Source organism: Budorcas taxicolor, chromosome 7 (genome assembly GCF_023091745.1).
Source record: "Budorcas taxicolor isolate Tak-1 chromosome 7, Takin1.1, whole genome shotgun sequence".
Taxonomy (NCBI): Eukaryota; Metazoa; Chordata; class Mammalia; order Artiodactyla; family Bovidae; genus Budorcas; species Budorcas taxicolor.
This window is the reverse complement of record NC_068916.1, coordinates 89544836-89567185: the sequence shown is the minus strand read 5'-3', so window position 1 is coordinate 89567185 and position 22350 is coordinate 89544836. Positions and strand designations below refer to the sequence as shown.

Genomic DNA, 22350 nt, shown 5'->3' with positions numbered 1-22350 from the left:
TCTGCCAGTTTAACTAGTTTTATTTTTAAATTTTCCCTTTATAGCAGTGTAAATTGTTTTCATCATTTATATAAACATTTTTAAATATTTGTGTGGATCTATCAGCCTATACTTAGTCCTATAAACCTGTGACAGTCACCTTCCCACTTACAACACTGTGTGTTAGCCACTCAGTCACGTCTGACTTTTTGCAATCCCACGGAGTATAGCCCACCAGGCTCCTCTGTCCGTGGGATTCTCCAGACAACAGTACTGGAGTGGGGAGCCATTCCCTTCTCCAGGGATCAAACCTGGGTCTCCTACGTTGCAAACGGATTCTTTACCATCTGAGCCACCAGAAAAGCCCACTTACAACAACTAATTCAAAAATTGGGGAAATGCATCTAACATTTCCCTCTAGCCATACACTTAAGTTCTCACATTTCGGCATCTAGACAAGTGGTCTAGAAACCTCGGCTTCAGCCCTGGCTGTGACAGACACCAGCTGTAAAACCTTCAGCCAGTCATGAAAGCCCTTGGCACCTCACTTTTCTCACCTATAATAGGTGCCTGCTGCCTTTTATACAGAATTGCTGTAAAAACCAAATAAAGGATATCGTAGAAAATGAGGGACCTTGGCAATATATGAAGACTGGTTCTAACTTTACTTCCACTACATCTCAGAAGCCAACCATTATTTTACCAAGTAATAATTTGCAAACAAAGAAGGTAGGAAGGGCAGTGGTGGAAAAGGAATGAGAGGAGCAAGATGCCATCCACACTATGTGCTTCTACCATATCCTTGATTGACATGTGAGCGAGCCTAAGGTCTGCCCTGCTCTTCCAGGCTTCTTCCAGGCTTCCCCTGACCGGGTCTGGGAAACACCAGACATGAGAACTGATGACACCCAAAACCTGAAACAGTCAACGGATTCCAGGGAATATCCAGTGCATGGCTCTGCTCTCGTATTAACCACAGGTTACAAGGAAGAGGGGCGAAATTTAATCCCAATGTACCCTGACTAGCATTGAACACCTACTCGGGTGGCTGTCATATGTAGAATGGGTCTTACAGGCGAAACTGTGGAATAAGGATTTCTCCTTTGTTCCCCACAAAAGCTTAGTTCTACAAGCTATTTCACCTCTTAGGCAGTCCAGCTATGACTCGAGGAATGGAGGCCAGCATCTAGGTTCCTCTACCTCCAATCCCCACTCAAGGTGGGCTGGGAGGATCAGATTCTCTGGCAGTACTGCCAGCTTAGGACAGTGCAAATTTGGTTTTCAAATGAGTACTCATGCCCAATAATACACAACAATATATATTCTGGAGATATAGAAGGAAGTTCCTCTATAAAATCACAAGTAAACACTGTGATCACAAATAGAATTTCTAAAGAAAATCTGATGTTCCTTATCAATCAATATTAGGTAAGGCTCACTAACATTTTCTCTATTACCCAAGTAGTTTTCGCTAGAAGTAATACAAAAAACAACTTTTCAAATACTTTACAGTGACTTCTGATTAACGAAGTCCTTTCATGAAAATAACGATCTGGAAATGGGAGGGCTTATCTCTTTGAGACAAGCAAAGCTGCTACTGTTACATGACACCAGCCCAGCAGGGTGTCCACCTTACTTTCGCTGTTTTATGTAGTCAACCAAGCTGTGGTGCTATTTAATCATTTCCCTGACTTGTCCTCTCCTTTGGTTTCACCTGCGCTTTGGGAGAATAGGGAAGGAAAACACGGGGAAATTCTGTCATATTTACCCCAAAGTCTCATTAATACTAAAAGACAATCTTAGTATTTCTGTCCTACCCAATTTCTCCCCCTTGGATGGCTTATTCAGTACTCTGACTTTCCTCATCAAAACAAAAAATAATAACAAAATAATAATACCAGCTTTTGTAAGGGAAGAGACTGATCTGATGTATACCAACTCTCAAATTCTTACACTTATAAAGATAATAAGGTACACATCTCATGTATTCTATAAACCCCCAGCAGCACCTGATAATCAAACACAGTGATACTTCTGCAAAGAAACATATACAGTTAATCTATCTGGGATAAATAAAGACGATAAGCAGCCTCTCTTCAATACAGAGGAGTTTTGCCACAAAATGGATTTTTGACTCCAAAAGTCTGTGATAAATCAGAGTTTTCAGTATATTAGAAATGAGAATATTGTTAACCTGCTTTATTGATAATTACTTCATAACAGGTTTCCTAAAGGGATTAATTTTGATCTATTCTACAACTGGATATAGCTAAAGGAGCTACTGTGAAAACTGAAATGAGAAAGAAGGAGAGATGATTTTAGAGGTACCTACTATGAATGATAACTATAATTTGGTGATTCGGTATAATTAAATTATTTCACTGTAAAAGCACATCAACTTTAGGAAAAGACCAAAGGATACTGAAAGAGGGAAAACCAGCACAATAGGTTAATTCAAAAGAAACTTATTTACTTAATCCACTGTCATGGTGAGTGGACAAGTAAACATTTGATATTTTTGAGTCACCATTCTTACCTCCTCCTTCCAAGTTTAACAACTCAACTTTAAAGGATTTCTCCAATTCAGGAATAGAATTATCAGTGATATTTACAGAAATGTACTTAAATCTTTCTCCTGGTTGAAATTCTAAGGTACCAGCAACACTCTGAAATATAAATAAAAGGTTTGTTCATTAGATTATAATTATTTTGTGTATGAATGTATAAGATGAGAATGTTTACTATGCCCCAGATTGTTATAAATACTGAAACAGATGAAGATAAATCTAAAATTGAAAACATTTAAGTGGCTATGAACAGTGATTAATATAAATTCTAAATAAATACTCTCAAACTAAATAAAGTAGTTGGATTTTTATTTCTCTTACTTGCCTATTCATCAAAAAACTATTAAGGTAAATAAATCTGTACAGGTAAAATCCACAAATTCCTTAAAAATTAATTCAATGAGATTTATGAAATTCCTTTGATTAAGTATCCTGAGAACTATGCAGTTTACATCACTGAGTAATTTAAATACTAGGGTATAATAATAATAATGGCATTTTCATTCCAAAAATTTCCCCTAGCAATAATAAATATTGATCCACTGGGCATTAATCATTCCTTGATCATACTCAAATGAAAGTCATAATATAGATTTCCCATCAGAAAAATTCATAACAAAGAGAAAAATAAAGAATTACTTGAAGTCTTAAGGTCTTTTTATCTCCCATTACCTAATATAAGCATTTTCCCCTCAAGTCATGAGAATAAATTTTAAAGACGTTTAAATTTTTCTGTGGTTAGGTTTTGTGGACAACTATATTTCATCCTGTGGAACAATTAATGATCCTAAAACTAAACTGAGGAACCCAAGTACCAATCCACTTAATCACTCATTTATTAATTTTTTTACAATATCTTCAAACACATAGCATGCACATGACATCATTTAGGATGCTTAGGACTCAAAAATAGTCAAGACGTATCTCTATCTCCATGAATATACTCCAGAAAGAGTGTTCAGCACAGGATAGAAAACAGTGGCTATAAAAGACATATTGCAGGCTCAAGAGAAAAAAAGTACCTTTGCCTAGTGTCCAGTTATCAGAGGAGTAACTCTACAAGTCTTAACAACAGAAATAACATTTGACTGTCTTAGGAAACCACAGTATTTAACCCTAGCAATATCTTACACAATTGGCCACTCCCTCACTCGCTGGTATTCCATGATATCACACTTTCTGTTTTTCCTACTTTTTTGGCTCATCCTTGTGTTCTTTGCAATTTTAACATTCTCCTAGGACCTGAAAAAGCCATTCTTCATCAGATTCTCTCTAGACTCTATCTCTAGACAAGGCTATACCATATTCTAAGCTTTTAATGTCATGTATATGTTTCCAACTCCCAAAGTTCTACTGGCAGACCTTATTTTATTCCACTTCACTTTATTATACATTGCAGACAGTTTTTTGTTTGTTTGTTTGTTTGTTTACAAATTAACAGTGTGTGGCAACCCTGCACAGAACAAGTTTATTTGGTACCATTTTTTCCAATAGTGTTTGCTCACTTCATGTCTCTGTGTCACATTCTGGTAATTTCTGCCATAGTTCAAATTTTGTCATAATTGTTATATTTTCTATTGTGATCTGTGACCTTTGATATTACTATTATAATTGTTTGGAGGCATAGGGAAAGACACCCATAGAAAATAGCTAATTTAATACATGTCGCGTGTGTTCTGACTGCTCCACTGACTATCCACTCCCCAATCTTGCTCCTTCTCCTGGGGTCTCCTATTTCCTTAGATACAACAATATTGAAACTAGGCTTATAAGTAACCCTACAATGACTTCTAAGTGTTCAAGTGACAGGAAGAGTCATACGTTTCTCACTTTAAATCAAAAATTAGAAATGATTATTAAGCTTAATGAGAAAGGCATGTCAAAAGCTGAGATAGGCCAAAACCCATACCCCTTCAGCCAGATAGTTAGCTAAGTTTTAAATGCAAAGGAAAAGTTCTTGAAGGAAATTAAAAGTGCTACTTCAGTGAACACATAAATGATAAGAAAACAAAACAGCCTATTGATGATATGGAGAAAGTTTTAGTGGTCTAGATGGAAGATCAGGCAAGTCACAACATTCTCTTAAACCAAACCCTAATCCACAAAAGGCCCTAACTCTCTTCAATTCCATAAAGGCTGAGGGAGGTGAGAAAGCTGCAGAAAAAAGGTCTGAAGCTATCAGAGGTTAGTTCATAAGGTTGACAGAAAGATGCCAACTCCACAACACAGAAGTACAAGGTGAAACTGCAAGTGCTGATGCAAAAGCTGCAGCAAGTTATCCAGGAGATCTAGCTAAGATAATTAATGACGGTGGCTAAACTAAAGAGGCTTTCAATGTAAATAAAACAACCTAATATTGGAAGAAAACACCATCGAAGACCTTCAAAACTAGAAAGAAGTCAATGGCAAGATTCAAAGCTTCAAAAGACAGACTAACTTTCTTATTAAGGGCTAATGCAGCTGGTAACTTTAAGTTGAAGTAAATGCCCATTTACCATTCCACAAATCCGAGGGCTCTTAAGAATGATGCTAAACCTACCATACCTGTGCTCTATAAATGGAGCCCTAAAGTCAGGATGACAGCACATCCATTAACAACATAGTTTACTAAATATTTAAGCCTAACGTGGAGAGCTACTTCTCAGAAATAAACAAAAAAATCCCTTCCAAAATATCACTGCTAACTGACAAGGGACCTGATCATCCAGGAGTTCTAATGGAGATGTACAAGATGCATATTGTTTTCTTGCCTGCTAACACAACATTCATTCAGCAGCTCATAGCCTGAAAACTCTCAGAAAGGTCTCCAAAGGTATTAACTTTCTGACAGTTATGGAGGATAAGAATATCTTTTCTCATTTTGTTTTAGTTATTAAAGAAAATGATAATCCAACTGGAGATTGAAGATGGCCATATATGTCAAATCCACAACTAACAGCATACTCAATGGAGGAAGCAGAAAGCATTTCCTCTAAGATAACAAACAAGACAAGATGCCTACTCTCACCCCTTTTACTCAACAAATAATTTTAGAATTTGTCTGAAACACAGAAGACCTCAAATAGCCAAAACAATCTTGAGAAGGACAGAGCCGAAGAAATCACATTCCCTGACTTCAGACTATACTAGAAAGCTACCGTAATCAAAACAGTATGGTACTGGCACAAAAACAGACACAAAAACCAATGAAAGCAAAAGTAAACAAGTCAAAACTAATAAAACTTCCAAGCTTTTGCACAGCAAAGGAAACCACCCACAGAATGAAAATACAACCTATCAAATAAGAGAAACTTTTTCCAAATAATATGACAAATAACAGATTAATATCCAACATATATATACAACTCAGACAACTCAACATTAAAAAAACAACTCAATTTAAAAATGGGCTAAAGAACTGAACAGATGTTTTTCTAAAGAGGAATGTAGATGGACAAGCAGATGAAAAGATGCTCAACATCGCCAATCATCAGGGAAATGCCAATCAAAACCACAATGAGATATCACCTCAACACCCGTCAGGATGGCTGACATCAAAAACAGCACAAATAACAAATGTTGTCAAGGATGTGGAGAAAAGGGAACCCTCATACGCTACTGGTGGGAATGCAAATTGGTACAACCACAGTGGAAAACAGTAAGGAGGTTTCTCAAAAAACTAAACATAGAACTGTCATATGATCCAGCAATTACACTCCTGGATATATGTCCAGGATATATATTTGCTGGATATAAACTCACTAAAGGATATAAATTTACTATTTCGAGGAGACAGCTATATTTCCATGTTCACTGAAGCATTATTCACAGCAGCCAAGATATACAACCTAAATGTCTGTCAGCAGATGAAAAAAGAAAATTATATAGATTCATAAATACACTGACAGACAGACAGAAAGAACAGAATATTATTCAGCCTTAAGAAAAGAAGGGGTCTTCCCTGGTGGGCCAGTGATTAAGAATCCACCTTCCAGGGACGGGGCGTGGGTTCCGTCTCTGGTTGGGGAACTAAGATCCCACATGCCAAGTGGCACAGACAAGAAAAAGAAGTAGATTCTGTCATATACAACAACCGGGATGAACCTAGAGAATATCATGCTAGGTAAAATAAGCCAGACACAGAGAGACAAATACTTCATGATCTCACTAATACATGGAATCTAAAAGAGTCAAACTCACAGAAGCAGAGACCAGCCTAGAACAGTGCTTGCCAGGAACTGGGGGAAGGGGAAAATAAGGAGATGTTTACCAAAGGATACTTCCAAAGTTTCAGAAATGCAAGGTGAATAAGTTCTGGAGCAGTACTATACTGTACACCTGAAATCTGCTAAGACGGTAGATCTTAAACTTTCTGAAAGAAAGTGAGAAAGGAGGGAAGGAAGGAAGGGAAAGAAAACATTATCTATGTGAGGTGATGGATATATTAATTAGCTTGACAGTGGTAATTATTTCACACAGTATATGTGTATCAAAATATCAAGTTGTAAATCTTAAATATATATAAGTTTGTCAACTATACCTCAATAAAGCTAAAAAAAATGTTTTTTTAAAGAACATCAGTATAAAACTAAAGTATTTCTTTAAGAGAATGCAGAGAAGACAGCACTAAGCTGAGCTGAGATGCCCCATGGAAGGTATTTCATACCAAACTAGCTAAAGATGAAATAAATGTCAGGGCAAGAGAAATATAACTTGTTAAAAAAAAAAAATCAGAAAACTTTGCCAACTGCAATACGGCCAAAATTAATTGAATTCACTTAGCCAAGTTCTCTGGAATTTGGGAGAAAAAGTATGCACAAATTACTGAAGACTACACCCTTGTACAGGTCTTATTAGGAATAAAAGGGAAACCAAGATAATTAATATTAAATTTAAAGAAAAAGATTCTTTGGGAAAACAAATGTTGAAGGAAATAAAATACTTCCCGCGAAGTATAGCCAAGAAGAAATTATGAGCATTCACTTAATATGAGAGGTGGTGATAATAAGACTACATAACAGTCATTCAGGGTTGCCATATATGTGCCACATACAGTACATGACACTTAAAACTGCCATCAATCCTCAGGGTGACCTGCCCAACAGATAATTTCTCTCTCTTACCAATAAGGAAACTGAGGTCAGGAAAGACTGAGTCTCCGTTAGGCCACACATTTAGAAGCTCAGTTTAAACCCAGTTTCCAAACTGGTTTTCTTTTTTTTGCCAGTACCACACAGGTTCTCACTTGGAGAAAAAAATTAAAATTGAAATGACATAGACATATGATTTTTTTACAATTTTGGTTGTGTTCGACAGACACAGACAAGGGGATTTAAAATGTGTACAAAACATAATTTTTAAAAACATATGATTAAAATCTAGAAGATTAAAATAATATGATGAAGACTATGACAGATAAACTGGATGAGAGAAATCAATGCTAAGTCACTTCACTCGTGTCCGACTCTGTGCGACCCCACAGACGGCAGCCCACCAGGCTCCCCTGTCCCTGGGATTCTCCAGGCAAGAACACTGGAGTGGGTTGCCATGTCCTTCTCCAATACATGAAAGCGAAAAGTGAAAGTGAAGTCGCTCAGTCATGTCTGACTCTTAGTGACCCCATGGACTGCAGCCTACTGGGCTCCTCCATCCATAGGATTTTCCAGGCAAGAGTACTGGAGTGGGGTGCCATTTAAATCAATAGGATAGCTATTTAAGTGTCAGACTTTGGGGGATGGAAATACTTTAAATTCACATAAATTTAAAGGCTTCACATAAATCTCAAACCATCAATGCTTCTTTTCCTTGTTTAATAAATTGCACGTATAGTGCCAAGCCCCTTGCAATCCTCGAGGGGGACTGTGTCTGTTCTACAAGCGTATGTGCTGCTTCAAAAGGATGAAGGGATTTACCTGGTAGTCTTCAGGACTGAATGCTGTCAGTGACACTGTTCTATATTCTGCCATAACCCTCCCCAGGAGCCCTTGTGCACGGACGACCAACAGCCTAACTTCTCCATCTTCCTCCTGCACAGTGACGTGGGGAACACTGCTTGCAGGCAGGGTCATTGTGTCCTCAGGCTGCGGAGGCGGCCCAGTGGAGAACTGTAGCAAGCCTGGCAGATACAAAGAGAAGCAGGGCATATTTGCCTCAGTTATCTGTGGAAGAATTTCATACACACTTGAAACAATCTTACACAATTATTTTGATTACCAGGATAAAATTCAGAGGGCTCTCCTTTAGAAAAGACCTCAGTGATGATTTGATTAACGTGCTTTTGACACAGAATATGATAGCAAGCTTTCAGGATATTAAAAACTAAAATGACAATTTTCCTTGTCTCTATCCAAAGAAAACTTTTTTTAAAGGAAACGTCAATAAAAAGAACAGTGATGGAGTTTTACAATATATATTATCACACATTTACTCATATATTGGTCTCTAGAATTCATCCTTAAACATATAGCAAAACAAAATTAATGGCACCCCAAAGGACTGCAATTCATTTTTTTTTAATTTAAATATGAAAATGAGTTGAAGAACTTCCCAGGTTTCCTACACAGATTTTTTATTGGATGGTTTCCTACAAAAGAACTACTACTTTTCAGTGCAGAAAATAGTCTCAACTTATAACAGACATCTGTTACAGTCACCCAACTAAGAAAATTATCACTTTTCAGCATAAGACCAAAAGAAATGAATACAAACAGACAGTGATAACTCTACTTCTTGAAGTCTAACAAAACATAAATTACAAAGTACTTCAATCAGGTGTTAACATATGACAGTAGGATAGTTTTTAAAACTAAAACTTTTGATAGCCATGAATAAAAATATTTTGATTTTCACTTAAAATAATCCTGCATATACTTTATAAAATATATTTTTAAACTTTAGAAATTGGTTCTTATATTTCATACACATCGTCCCTCAAAATGGCAGCTTAGAAGTTCAAGAGCTTAGAAGGTTAGAGACCCAAATGATTTTTCAATCATTTGCAAAAGTCCCTTAAACTCTTAACAAGAGCAAGTATACCCAGAGAAGGGAAGACTATTCCTGCACAAGGCCTTGGTTACCATATGGATGATCACTCGCTTTGATGGTGATATCTGTTGTTTCCTTTTCAGGGTCTATGCTTGCACCACTGGTGGGAGTCGAACCTATTTTCCCATCTCCAGGAATCGCAGAAACCAAGGTCACACGGAAATACTCATTAAGCTCAGGAATATCATCATCAAGGACATAAATATTCAGGACCTTTAAATACAAAAATCCAGAGGCACTAAGCAATGATGCAAATAGAAATTATTTACCACTCAACCAGAAGAAAATAAAGCAGCCAACTGAAGTTACTTTCTCACATGAGAGATTTCTACAAAAACCTATACATCAAAACACGGAGTGAGAGAAAGAGGAAGATCTGAGAAATTAACTCTTTAATCAATAATGGGTACGGAACAGTAATATTTTCTGTATAAAAATATCCTAGTGACGTATTAATATCATAGCATATGTGATATAGTGATATACCCGTTTCATATATTCTTTGTACCAAAGACAGCAGTATTACCAACCTCAGGGTCTAGAACTCCTACTTATGGAACTGCACATTATCTGTTAGGATATGGTAGGATTGTAGAAAAGGGCAACATGTCTAGTTACTGCCTAAGGGAAGTTTGACATACCTAGAGGTAGCATGCTAGAAAACAGATTTACAATAGACCCTCGAAGTCTGGCTTACACAAACTACCCAAAAACATTTGGAAAAGAAATAGCAATAATTCAGCCCTGCTCTGCAAAATGTAAGTCAAAATTAAAAGTGACAAAATGATTCCTCTCTCTTCTATTAACTGGACAAGCATGTTGACATCTACAATGGGCAATTTCTAGTCCAGAGACTTAGCGTCTTCTGTAGGAGAGAGACCTGTGGAAAAACATTTAAAATGCAATGTAAAAATGTCATGGAGTTTTGTACAAAATAAACTGAGAACAAAACAATCCGTTCTACCCGTGTCTCCTGTATTGCATTTCCTGTATTGTAGGTGGATTCTTTTCCCCTGAGCCACCAGGAAAGCCTCTATCTAGTAAAGGTTTTACAATAGACAGGTTTGAAGCAAGTCTTAATGAATTAGTTGTAGTCGTAAGTAATTATGGGGAAGGGCAAGTAAAAGAAACAAGAGCATGAAAGAATAAGATATCTGGGGAACTACAATTAGACACTAAGGCTGGAATGGGAGGGAAGGCTGGATGGATAAACAGAGGTCAAGATTATAGGGACCTGTCAGGGATCATTAGAAAAATGAACTTCATTCCATAGAGAGTAAAGTAAAACCGAAGAATCATAAGCAGGAGACAGACAAAATGAGAACTGTGTTTTAGAATCAGTACCAAGACAGAACGTAAACAGAGCAGACGGAGCCAGAAAGGGTGCAAAGGGCTGAGCTAGGAGGTGACGGACCAGAAATACTGAGGTTCTAAACTAGTGCAGGGACAAAGAAGATGAGAAAAAGAGATGGATTTGAGATTTGTTCTGGGGACAAAAGACCCAGATCTTAAAGACTCAGCAAAGGGAGTGAGGGACAGGAAGGAATGACGTATGATTTCCTGGTTTCTTCGAGAAAGGAAGGTGACAACCATCTGAAAACAGACTGTAACTCCAAATGCAAGTTTCAAACACTAGTCATTGGGCAATAAAATCATTTGGAGAGCCTTTTTTCTAATGTAGTTTTTCTAGCACTAGGCCTAAGATAGAATCTGAGTTGTTTCGATGTTCATTTTGATCAGAATTTTACTTAATAAAGTAATATATGGAATGGCCAATGTGCTCAGAGGAGAAGCATAAAACTGACACTTCTACTCAAAGCTTGTCATTGTTCTTGAGCTAAAGAAAACAAAAAGTAGACTCAAGATTCAACACATCTCGCCCCATAAAGCAAGCTGACAAATGTTACTACGAAAAGCAACACCAAACATCAAGCTGTCCATTAAAAATGAAGCAATTAATAGTTTTTCAACTGTTGAATGATACCAAAGTAACTGCTCATTTTAGTGAAATGAAGAGTTTCAAACTGAAGACCATATCAAGCTATAAATGTATTTCACACAGTGACTCAGTATATAAATCAGTGTTTCCCTTTATTTTGCTATAGCCTCTACTTCCTATTTTTTAAATCTTGATCATAACTCACTAAGTTGATTTCATAACTAATAGACCACTTCAAAACACATTTCAAGTTCTTGCATTGTGGCAAACACAAACACACACTTTTAGACTCTCTGGCAGCTACGTTTCTGGATGCAACTTAAGTATACTTTTAAATACACTCCCTCAGATATCTACAACGCAACAGCAAAACTACTGCTGTCTATGCTGGAAAGCACAGTCACAGAGCATCAGCAGACACCCCAGGATGCAGTCTCTGGCTTGGTAAGACTGAGAGGCTGCTGCAGATTCAGCAGGCATGGCGCTGTAAACCAACACCTTTATTCAGTGCTTTTACTGTTGCTTTAAAGTTATGGGGAGGGAGGTGGGAGGGGGGTTCATGTTTGGGAATGCATGTACACCCGTGGTGGATTCATGGCAATGTATGGCAAAACCAATACAGTATTGTAAAGTAAAATAAAGTAAAAATAAAAATTAAAAAAAAAAGGTCAATTTATTTTTCAAAATACTTGTAAAATGACTGAAGAAATTAAATAAATCTTGACAGCAGCATATATGACTATTTGCCTAACCAAAATCTTATTTATTAACTCTTCTCTCTTCCAAAATAGATGTGAACCCACTTTATAAAACAGTGGTTCCCAGTTACACCTTTATTTCATAGTTGGTAAATTTTCCAGTAGAAAAATTTGAGGATCAACTCTGTTTTCCAAGGAGGAACATTAAAAAATCACCACATATTGCTATTATTATTTGATCTGAGTATTTCAAATCCAAAAGAGAAATGAAAAAAACATCCAAAAATAGTCCTTTAAATTGAATGATTTCAGCCTCATGAAAACTTACTCATAGTCCTCATTTTATCAAATATCAGTAAAAATATTTATCATCACTCTCTCCTCAGACTGCTTTTGGGGAACTTTTGTTTTAACATTTTTCCTTCTTTCCCCCAAGTATAGATATTCGGCCACTCTTCTTGAGCTTTAACTCTTTAAATCTTAAGAATATTTTAAGTTTGCCCTAATTTTATCTTTTTCATCCAGTCAACGCCTAAGTCCCTTAAAAATTTCTTCAAAGACTACATTTCCAAGTCTTAAATATTTATGCTATTTATCACTGATGACCTATAAGCTATCGAATATTCCAACATACAAGACTAAAAGAATATAAGAAATTTTCTGATACAGGAGAAGGTCTCATTTTGATTTCACTTATAAGATTCGTCACTTATTTCTGAAGTATATATTCAGAAATCAGACTCTGGTTCACAGCAAGTTTTTGGTAAAACTGGCGATCTTTTACTTTCAAAACAAAGAAAAATTACCTATTTTTCCATATTTAAAAATAAAATGAGATTACATTTAAACGAATTCCTCTTGGCTGACTGACAGAATTCTTAATAGTACTGAATTTTTAAGCATTAAGAATTTTGCAGTTTCTCACTGTATTGGTAATAACAAAAAACATGTAATGATAAACCTTCAAGCTATACCATTTTTATTATATGTAGATTAAACAATAGGTAAAACTATAACTGGTGGCTCAGTGGTAAAGAATGCCAATGCAGGAGAGGCAGGTTTGATCCTGGGTCAAGAAGATCCCCTGGAGAAGGAAATGGAGGAAACCTACTCAGTATTCTTGCCTGCAAAATCCCTTGGACAGAGCAGTGTGTGGGCTACAGTCCACGGAATCACAAGAGTCAGACTCAACTTGGCGACTAAAACAGTGACAAAATTATAACACACATTATTCAACATTCTTAATGTTTCTTTTGCAAAAATAAATACAAAATATTTTAGACCATGAGATATACCTAATCACCTAAATATTCTAAATTGTTTAAAAAGCAGGATGCTAAAAATAAATTACACAACAAATGGATAAGGAGAAGCTTCCCAAGAGGTTTTCAAAGAAAGAACGAAGGTAGGGTTTACCTCTGATCTCTGCCAAGGAAGGAATGTGATACTTCCACTGACATTAGCAAAATCATCAACAAGGTAATTAACACCATCAGATTCGATCTGTGAAATAGTGTAAAAAACATGCACATAATCCAGAGCTCCTCTGGTTCGCTCCACTACACACGAAATGGTGGATCCCTCCTCTGCAATCTGAAATTGAACATAAACTCTCTGTAAGTATATACTGATTGAAACCAGTGATAAAATTACAAATGCGTTCATGAAATTCTTTCACCATAAACTTTGTTCTCAAACTTTCTACATCTGTAAGAAGGCCTCTACATTCTTCCAGATATATCTCTGATTGCTAAAAAGTATTTACAATCATTGATTTTTCAGTTCATTCCTTTAAAAGGATAAATAAACGCAAAACAGCAATAATTAACTATACCACATAATTCATTCATTGAAACCTCTCAAGTCTGGCACTGTGCTAGTTTTTTTTTTTTTTTTAAAGCACAATCCTTTTTGTAGGTAAGTCTAAAGGGGAAAAAAACCTCATGGTTTTATGATGAGTTCAGCACTGAAGTTAAGGGTAGAGAGTGGAACATGGCATCAGGGAGAACTTTTTAGGCATAAACATAAAAAGTAATAAAGAGTATTTGGTGAAATAATTTGGAGGTGATACAAAGTATCCAGTGGAGAGAACCTTGACAAATTCCTGGTGGGGAGACAACAGGTACAGGAAGGCACTGATACCATGATTAATATATTTTTGCTATTTCTGACATAAATACATATATGTGTGTTTACATACACATGTGTGCATTTTTTCATGTGGAAAGCATTTTTATCTATACCTTAAGATAATGTTTAGCAATTACATGGAGTAGGAAATTGGAATATCTTAGGTCTTTATATTCTTGTTCTCCCAATTCTATTTTTATAGTACCAAATACATAACTCATAAAAAAAAAAACTAAAACTGAATAAACAGAGCTCAAACTATAAATCTTAATATATAATGTCATTTTTTAATTTTTCATATCAATCTTAAGAACCTCTGATCAACATTAAATACAGCTATTTTGGTGCTAACATCAGAGCTGAAGAAAACAGACTTGAAATTTGTCTGCTAATAGGGAAGAGTCAGTTATTAAGGAGCACGGAAACACCAGTTGTTGTTCCAGTAAACCCACTGAGTTTCACTGAGCATCAACACCCCTAACTGCCTCATGGTAGACAAGATCAAGCATCCCAGGGGGCAGTATTGTTTAACTCCTTTATTTGCCTGTTCATCCACTAGCAGGAGTCCAAAGTGACCATATGGTTGTTCAGAAACAGCCTTTAGTCTGTTTCCTGATGGACATATTCTGTCTCCAGGTCCAACCAGAACTTCTAATCCACTGGAGCCTAAAACATGGGAGCAGGAGGTGATGGAGATTCAGTCCTACCTCTTGCTTCCTATGCTCATGTGGTCTAATCTCTGGAGACACAAAAATAGTTACAGGCACTGGGTACACATATAGATCCTGGAGGACAGCACCCAACCCTTCAAGATGTTGTCCCTGAGCTGGTACTTTGGCTGAGTTTTCAACAGGACATTCCATTGTTACACTAGGCCCACTGCTTCAGGCAATGTTATACATACACAGACAATGGAATATTAGCTGTAAAAAAGAATGAAATACTGCAATTTGCAGCAACATGCATAGACCTAGAGATTATCATACTAAATGAAGTAAGTCAGAGAAAGATAAATATTATCTGTTATTACTTATATGTGGAATCTAAAAAATAAAACAAATAAACTATTCACAAAACAGAAACAGGGAACTCCCTGGTGGTCCAGTGGTTAAGAATCAGGCTTGTACTGCCATGGACCCAAATTCAATCCCTGGCCAAGGAACTAAGATTCCACAAGCTCTGTGGAGCTGGGAAGAAAAACAAGCCAGAAACAGACTCACAGACACAGAATGCTTATGTTTACCCAAAGGGAAAGGGCGTAAGAATAAATTAGGAGTATGGCAAAACAGATACACACCATCATATATAAAATAAACAACAAGGATTTACTGTATAGCACAGGGAACTACTTCATGCAAAGATGGGCTCAATAAAGGACAGAAAGGGTATGGACCTAACAGAAGCAGAAGACATTAAGCAGAGGTGGCAAGAATACACAGAAGAACTGTACAAAAAAGATCTTCACGACCCAGATGATCACGATGGTGTGACCACTCACCTAGAGCCAGACATCCTAGAATGTGAAGTCAAGTGGGGCTTAGGAAGCATCACTATGAACAAAGCTAGTGGAGGTGATGGAATTCCAGTTGAGCTATTTCAAATCCTGAAAGATGATGCTGTGAAAGTGCTGCACTCAATATGCCAGCAAATTTGGAAAACTCAGCAGTGGTCACAGGACTGGAAAAGGTCAGTTTTTATTCCAATCCCAAAGAAAGGCAATGCCAAAGAATGCTCAAACTACCACACAATTGCACTCATCTCACATGCTAGTAAAGTAATGCTCAAAATTCTCCAAGCCAGGCTTCAGCAATACGTGAACCATGAACTCCCTGATGTTCAAGCTGGTTTTAGAAAAGGCAGAGGAGCCAGAGATCAAATTGCAAACATCTGGTGGATCATGGAAAAAGCAAGAGAGTTCCAGAAAAACATCTATTTCTGCTTTATTGACTATGCCAAAGCCTCTGACTGTGTGGATCACAATAAACTGTGGAAAATTCTGAAAGAGATGGGAATACCAGACCACCTGACCTGCTTCCTGAGAAACCTGTATGCAGGTCGGGAAGCAACAGTTAGAACTGGACATGGAACAACAGACTGGTTCCAAATAGGAAACGGAGTATGTCAAGGCTGTATCTTGTCACCCTGATTATTTAACTTATATGCAGAGTACATCATGAGAAACACTGGGCTGGAGGAAGCACAGCTGGAATCAAGATTGCTGGGAGAAATATCAATAACCTCAGATATGCAGATGACACCACCCTTATGGCAGAAATTGAAGAACTAAAGAGCCTCTTGATGAAAGTGAAAGAGGAGAGTGAAAAAGTTGGCTTAAAGCTCAACATTCAGAAAACTAAGATCATGGCATCTGATCCCATCACTTCATGGGAAATAGATGGGGAAACAGTGTCAGACTTTGTTTTTTTGGGCTCCAATATCACTGCAGATGGTGATTTCAGCCATGAAATTAAAAGACGCTTACTCCTTTGAAGGAAAGTTATGACCAACCTAGACAGCATATTAAAAAGCAGACAGACATTACTTTGTCAACAAACGTCCATCTAGTCAAGGCTATGGTTTTTCCAGTAGTCACATATGGATATGAGAGTTGGATTATAAAGAAAGCTGAGCACAGAAGAATTGATGGTTTTGAACTGTGGTGTTGAAGAAGACTCTTGAGAGTCCCTTGGACTGCAAGGAGATCCAACCAGTCCATCCTAAAGGAGATCAGTCCTGGGTGTTCATTGGAAGGACTGATGTTGAAGCTGAAATGCCAATACTTCGGCCACCTCATGCGAAGAGCTGACTCACTGGAAAAGACCCTGATGCTGGGAAAGATTGAAGGCAGGAGAAGGGGACGACTGTGTTCTACCTCCCAAGGAGGGAGAGAGCTTACAGGACACTGTGGCCGGGCACCCTCGCGAGCCCCCTCCCCCTCTACGCAAACCTTTAAAAATTTATCCAACACTTTCTGATTTAAGGCGACCACCCCACCTCCACTTGCGCCTTCCAGGAATTCCCCACTTTGCCTCCAAAGCCTCCCAGAACATTGCCTAAGGTTGAAAAAGATAGAGATTTTTTTAAAAAACAAAGGAGGTTTTAAAGCAGAAGCATACGCAATATACAGAGCCTGCTCCTTGCAGAAAACCCCCTCAGGGGGCCTCACCCAAGCGAAAAAAAAAAGAAAAACAATCGTAATAAAAAAGATTCTACAAATAAAAAATGTTTCTCTTGTGGCCAAATGCGACATTTTTGCTGGCAATGTCCTGCTAAACAGAGACAACAAGCCATGCCAATCAACCCCAGATAGCTCAGGACTAGACTTCAGTTCCACCACCGCAACAATATTAACCCCTCTGATGGCTCTCTAACTTGCCTGCCAGGCTTACTTGGACTTTTACAGATATGCATATGATTGTTCACAGCCTCCCAACTGTGAGAGGCACGGGAAGCCTAAAACATAGAGCCTTTCAAAGAGTTAAAAGTTACTAGAGTGGTGCTGTTGTAAGATTTCATTATTGGGCCAATGCTTGTTGCTAAGTTCCCATATCTCTTATCCACTGTGCACCTGGGAATGCATTAGTTAACATAGTTGGAATGTAAGAAAACAAAATAGTAGCCTTGAAACTAACCACATCAGACTTTTGAGCTAATTGCTTCTTTCTTCATTGTAACTTACTACACCTTCGCTCTGTGAGAGAAATGTAACTTTGATACTTTCTCAGGCTGACATAAATTAGAAATATAAAGAAAAAAAAAAAACACTTAAAGGGAAAGTAAGTTTTCTGGTTGAGCAGCCTTTATCAAAAGAGGGTCTTAAAATGTTTCACAGACCTCCAAGGCCAGAAGATAATGTACACATCATTTGTGAGAAAGGTATAAAATTCCTTTTTGAAAATAAAACTATTGGGCCTCGCTCGAAGAAGCTCGGTCACTCCTTGTCAATCATTTTCTCTCTCTCTCTCTCTCTCCCCTCTCCCTCCCTCTCTTTTTCAGGCTGATCCCTTGGAGCATAGAGGCTCCTGCGTTCACTTATCTGCCCGGGGTTTCTAAGACCTAAACGGGAAGACATTCTGCGTCTTCACTCCCTCAGGAGACCCGGAGGGTACCTGTGGCCTCTGTGAACAGGGCAAACTCTTTGTCTGGGGGGTTTATTGGTTTTCTATGTAAACCAAGGAATACAGCCTCTTTCTCTCCTCTATTCTCTTAACTGCAAATCCTTTCCTTATCTCTGTCTAAATCTATATATCTCTCTCGCCACGCCATCCCCACTTCGAATTACCCTGGATCCACCGGGGCTGGACCCCGGCAAATGACAGAGGATGAGATGGTTGGATCATATCACCGACTCAATGGACATGAGTTTGGGTAAACTCTGGGAGTTCCTGATGGACAGGGAGGCCTGGCATGCTGTGGTTCTTGAGGTCACAAACAGTTGGACACGACTGAGCAACTGAACTGAACAGGAAACTATATTCAGTATCTTGTAATAACCCATAGTGGAAAAGAATCTGATTCATTGTAACTGAATCTCTTTCCCGTACGTCTGAAACTAACACAGTATTATAAATCAACTACAGTTCAGTTTAAAAACTGGTATTTCAAGGCCATATGCAAATAGTATATTTTAATGTCATGACATAAATGGTATGCAAAGACTGGAAGCGACAATATAGAAGTAAACCTAGATAGAAAAGGACGAAGTACAACCAGCTCTGAAGTAATCCTGGTTTTGAAACGAGTATCCCAATACAACTGACATATCGGGAGGCATTCTAAACATAACGTGGATTTCACATTTCTTTATGTAAAACTTCATCCGTTAGAAAGATGGCAAACACAGAAAACTGCACCAGCTGAAACAAGCTACAGGGGCGTGCACACCTACCTGCTACCTCAGTTCAGCATGTGTATTATCAGCCACTTATCTGCATCTAATGTGACAACTTTCCCTCTGATTTCAAATAACACTCCTTCCATCACTTAACTGCACTTTCCCAACTTTTACAAACAAACAACATTTTTTTAAGGTATACATTCCATACTTGATAAGCATATTTAAGACTTAAAAACATTATGTAAACCTATTCTTTACTAGGTTCCTACATTTCAATTTCTCTACTACTGACCAATCTGGGGGGTCCTGTTCTCCTAACCCATCTTTCCCCTAAGTTCTGTGTTTTTCATTATGTGATTTGCCATAGTGTGGTGATTTTTAGGAACCCATCAATCATGTTATGTGAGGACTAACTATTCTGAACGTGGGGCTCTCCAAACCTCAGAGGCTGGAGGGAAGAAACAACAGACAGACACAGGTGTTTAACATAGTACCTAATTTAGACACTAACATCAGCATGTTCATCACAGCCTAATGGTACACAAACAACGTGTGTGCTGGAAAGAGCGCAACTTTGCGGTCACTCAGTCCTGGTGGACTGTTTCACTGTGTCATTTACCAAGCGTTCTCAGTCTCAGAGATCGCTTCTTAGAATGAAGATCACAAAGTCTCATGGGTTTTGGTGGAAGTTAAACAAGTGCTTTACATGGTCCCCAGTAATACAGTTAAATGCTAAGAAAAAAAACCCTTACATTTCTTCCCCTTACATTGCAACCCCATGGATTGTACCCCAGCAGGTTCCTCTGTCCATGGGGATTCTCCAGACAAGAATACTGGAGTGGGTTGCCATGCCCTCCTCCAGGGGATCTTTCCAACCCAGGGATCAAACCCAGGTCTCTCACATTGCAGACAGATCCTTTACCACTTGACCTACCAGCGAAGTCCAAGATACAGATTAAATAGATCCAAAGATACAGTGGGGAGTATGATGTTTCTTAATAGCTTTTTACCAAATCAATGACAAATAGCCAGGCAGGATATAGGACTAAGCTTTTTGTCACAAGAATCACATGAGGGAAAGTTATCTATTTCATTAAGATCTATCACCTACTATTTTCAGTTTTAAAAAGAAAGGCAAAAAAGACTATCCATATTCAATACAATGTGTGAAGATAAATGCTATATATCAAAATTTCATAGAAAATTTAATAACTTAATAATTTATACAATAAAGCAAATTTTAAAGTTTTAATTAGGGAAGAAGTTTGAAGTGTCAAGCACCCATAAAAAAAATCACATAGGATGTTTGGTAAAAATCCATCTTACTAACTTATAAATTTACAGAGAAATGACATAATGCCTGATAATGCTTTTAAAATTAATTCAGCCAGCAAAGAAAAAAATAAGACTGACAAAAGGCTGATAAATATTAAAACTAGGTGAGAGGTAACTGGGGTGCCATATCCTATTTTTTGTATGTGTATTTCCCACTTTAAAAGATTTTTTTTAATTCAGCTTTTTAACCTCCCCTCCCACCCCATGCCAGAGATTCTGACTCAGAAATGGGGTCTTGATTCAGGAAGGGTGTCGAGAAAAATGCATTAGATATTTCCATCCAAGACCATCCACGCACAGCACTTTGGGAAGTAGCAGATGAGATGATGAAATCAGTAATACCAGAAGGGGATTAAGACAGAGAAAATAAGTAATTAGAAGATTTTTTCTACTATTAAAATATTCATCTAATTGACTTTAGAATCATAAAACAAGCAAATGTTCAGGATAGTATATAAAAGGGCATAAAGGTAAAGTCAAGTCAAGTCAAGTCGCGTCCGACTCTTTGCGACCCCATGGACTGTAGCCTACTAGGCTCCTCCCTCCATGGGATTCTCCAGGCAAGAGTACTGGAGTGGGTTGCCATTTCCTTCTCCAGGGGATCTTCCCAACCCAGGGATCGAACCCGGGTCTCCCACATTCCAGGCAGATGCTTTAACCTCTGAGCCACCAGGGAAGCCCAATAAAAGGGCATAACATCCAGTAATAAACATCAGAACCACCATCAGTCATTTTTTCACAAGAAGCAACAGCAGCCACTACTGTTTCCTCTACTGAGTCAGGAATTTGTCATATCTTCAGATCATCAGAAAAGTAATTATAAAGGTTAACAGTGAGAAGAGTTTTAGAAATACATTTTCTAGAAAAAATAATACACTATAAGCCATGGCTTGGCTTTCTCTACTGAAACAGAAGAATAAAGCTAAACAATTACACATTCAATTAATTTTTTAGTTTGTTTCATGCTTGGGTGATGATGTGTGATATCAGATTATATCAGCATCACTTTTATCTAAAGGAATCTATTCACATAACAGATGGCAGGCATGCAAAAGAGAACACAGTCCAAGTCAAGTAATATTCTCTTTTTACAAAGATCCTCTCAAAATATCTCTAAATTTATTCTTAAGCCACGAGTTTAAATATATAAAACATAATCCAGGGCCTTCCCTGGTGGTCTAGCAGTTAAGAATCTGCCTGCCAATGCAGGGGACACAGGTTTGATCCCTGATCGGGGAGGATCCTACATGCCACGGGGCAGCTAAGCCCATGTGCCACAACTACTAAGCCCTCACATGTGCCTAGATTGTGTGCTCTGCAACAAAGAGTAGCCCCTGCTCTCTACAACTGGAGAAAGCCAGAGCAAAGCCCCGACAACCCAGTGCAGCCAAAAATAAACCAATAAATAAGTCTTTAAAAAATAAATGCTTAAAAACAAACCAAAAATACAAAACATAATCCAAATATTGGCTGTAAAAGTAAACCAGTAAGACCTGCAATTTCTATGAATCATTAGGAAAGGAAACTTTATCATTATGGGGCATATAAGCTTTCAGGACATTCAAAAATAGTGAGAAAATAAGGTGGAGAGAAAATAACATTGAAAGTACAAAGAACAGCAGAATACAGGAAGGCAACATGAGAACGTGGTTACTAGGCAACAGGTCCAACAAAAATCAGTCACCTGTTCAGTAGAGGGCCCTCTTGGAATAAAAAGAACTACTTGGCATACCCCACCAGGGCGCTAAACTACGTATAAGTTTGTTCATTCTTTCAATTAAATTTATTATATATCTGCTATTTGCCAGAACACACTGTACCTGGTTAGGAGGAAACATATCA

At 37.8% G+C, this 22350-nt stretch overlaps 1 protein-coding gene across 1 annotated transcript in view; it reads right to left on the bottom strand.

Annotated features, from left to right (window-relative positions):
* Window positions 1-22350, bottom strand: part of ADGRV1 (adhesion G protein-coupled receptor V1) — a 535827-nt gene that overhangs the window by 448189 nt on the left and 65288 nt on the right. The window contains exons 22-25 of the mRNA XM_052643554.1: window positions 13623-13799; window positions 9602-9782; window positions 8438-8640; window positions 2516-2645 (exon numbers count right to left, since the gene is read on the bottom strand). Of these exons, the coding sequence (XP_052499514.1) occupies window positions 2516-2645; window positions 8438-8640; window positions 9602-9782; window positions 13623-13799 (691 nt within the window). The remainder of the gene's footprint in view (window positions 1-2515; window positions 2646-8437; window positions 8641-9601; window positions 9783-13622; window positions 13800-22350) is intronic.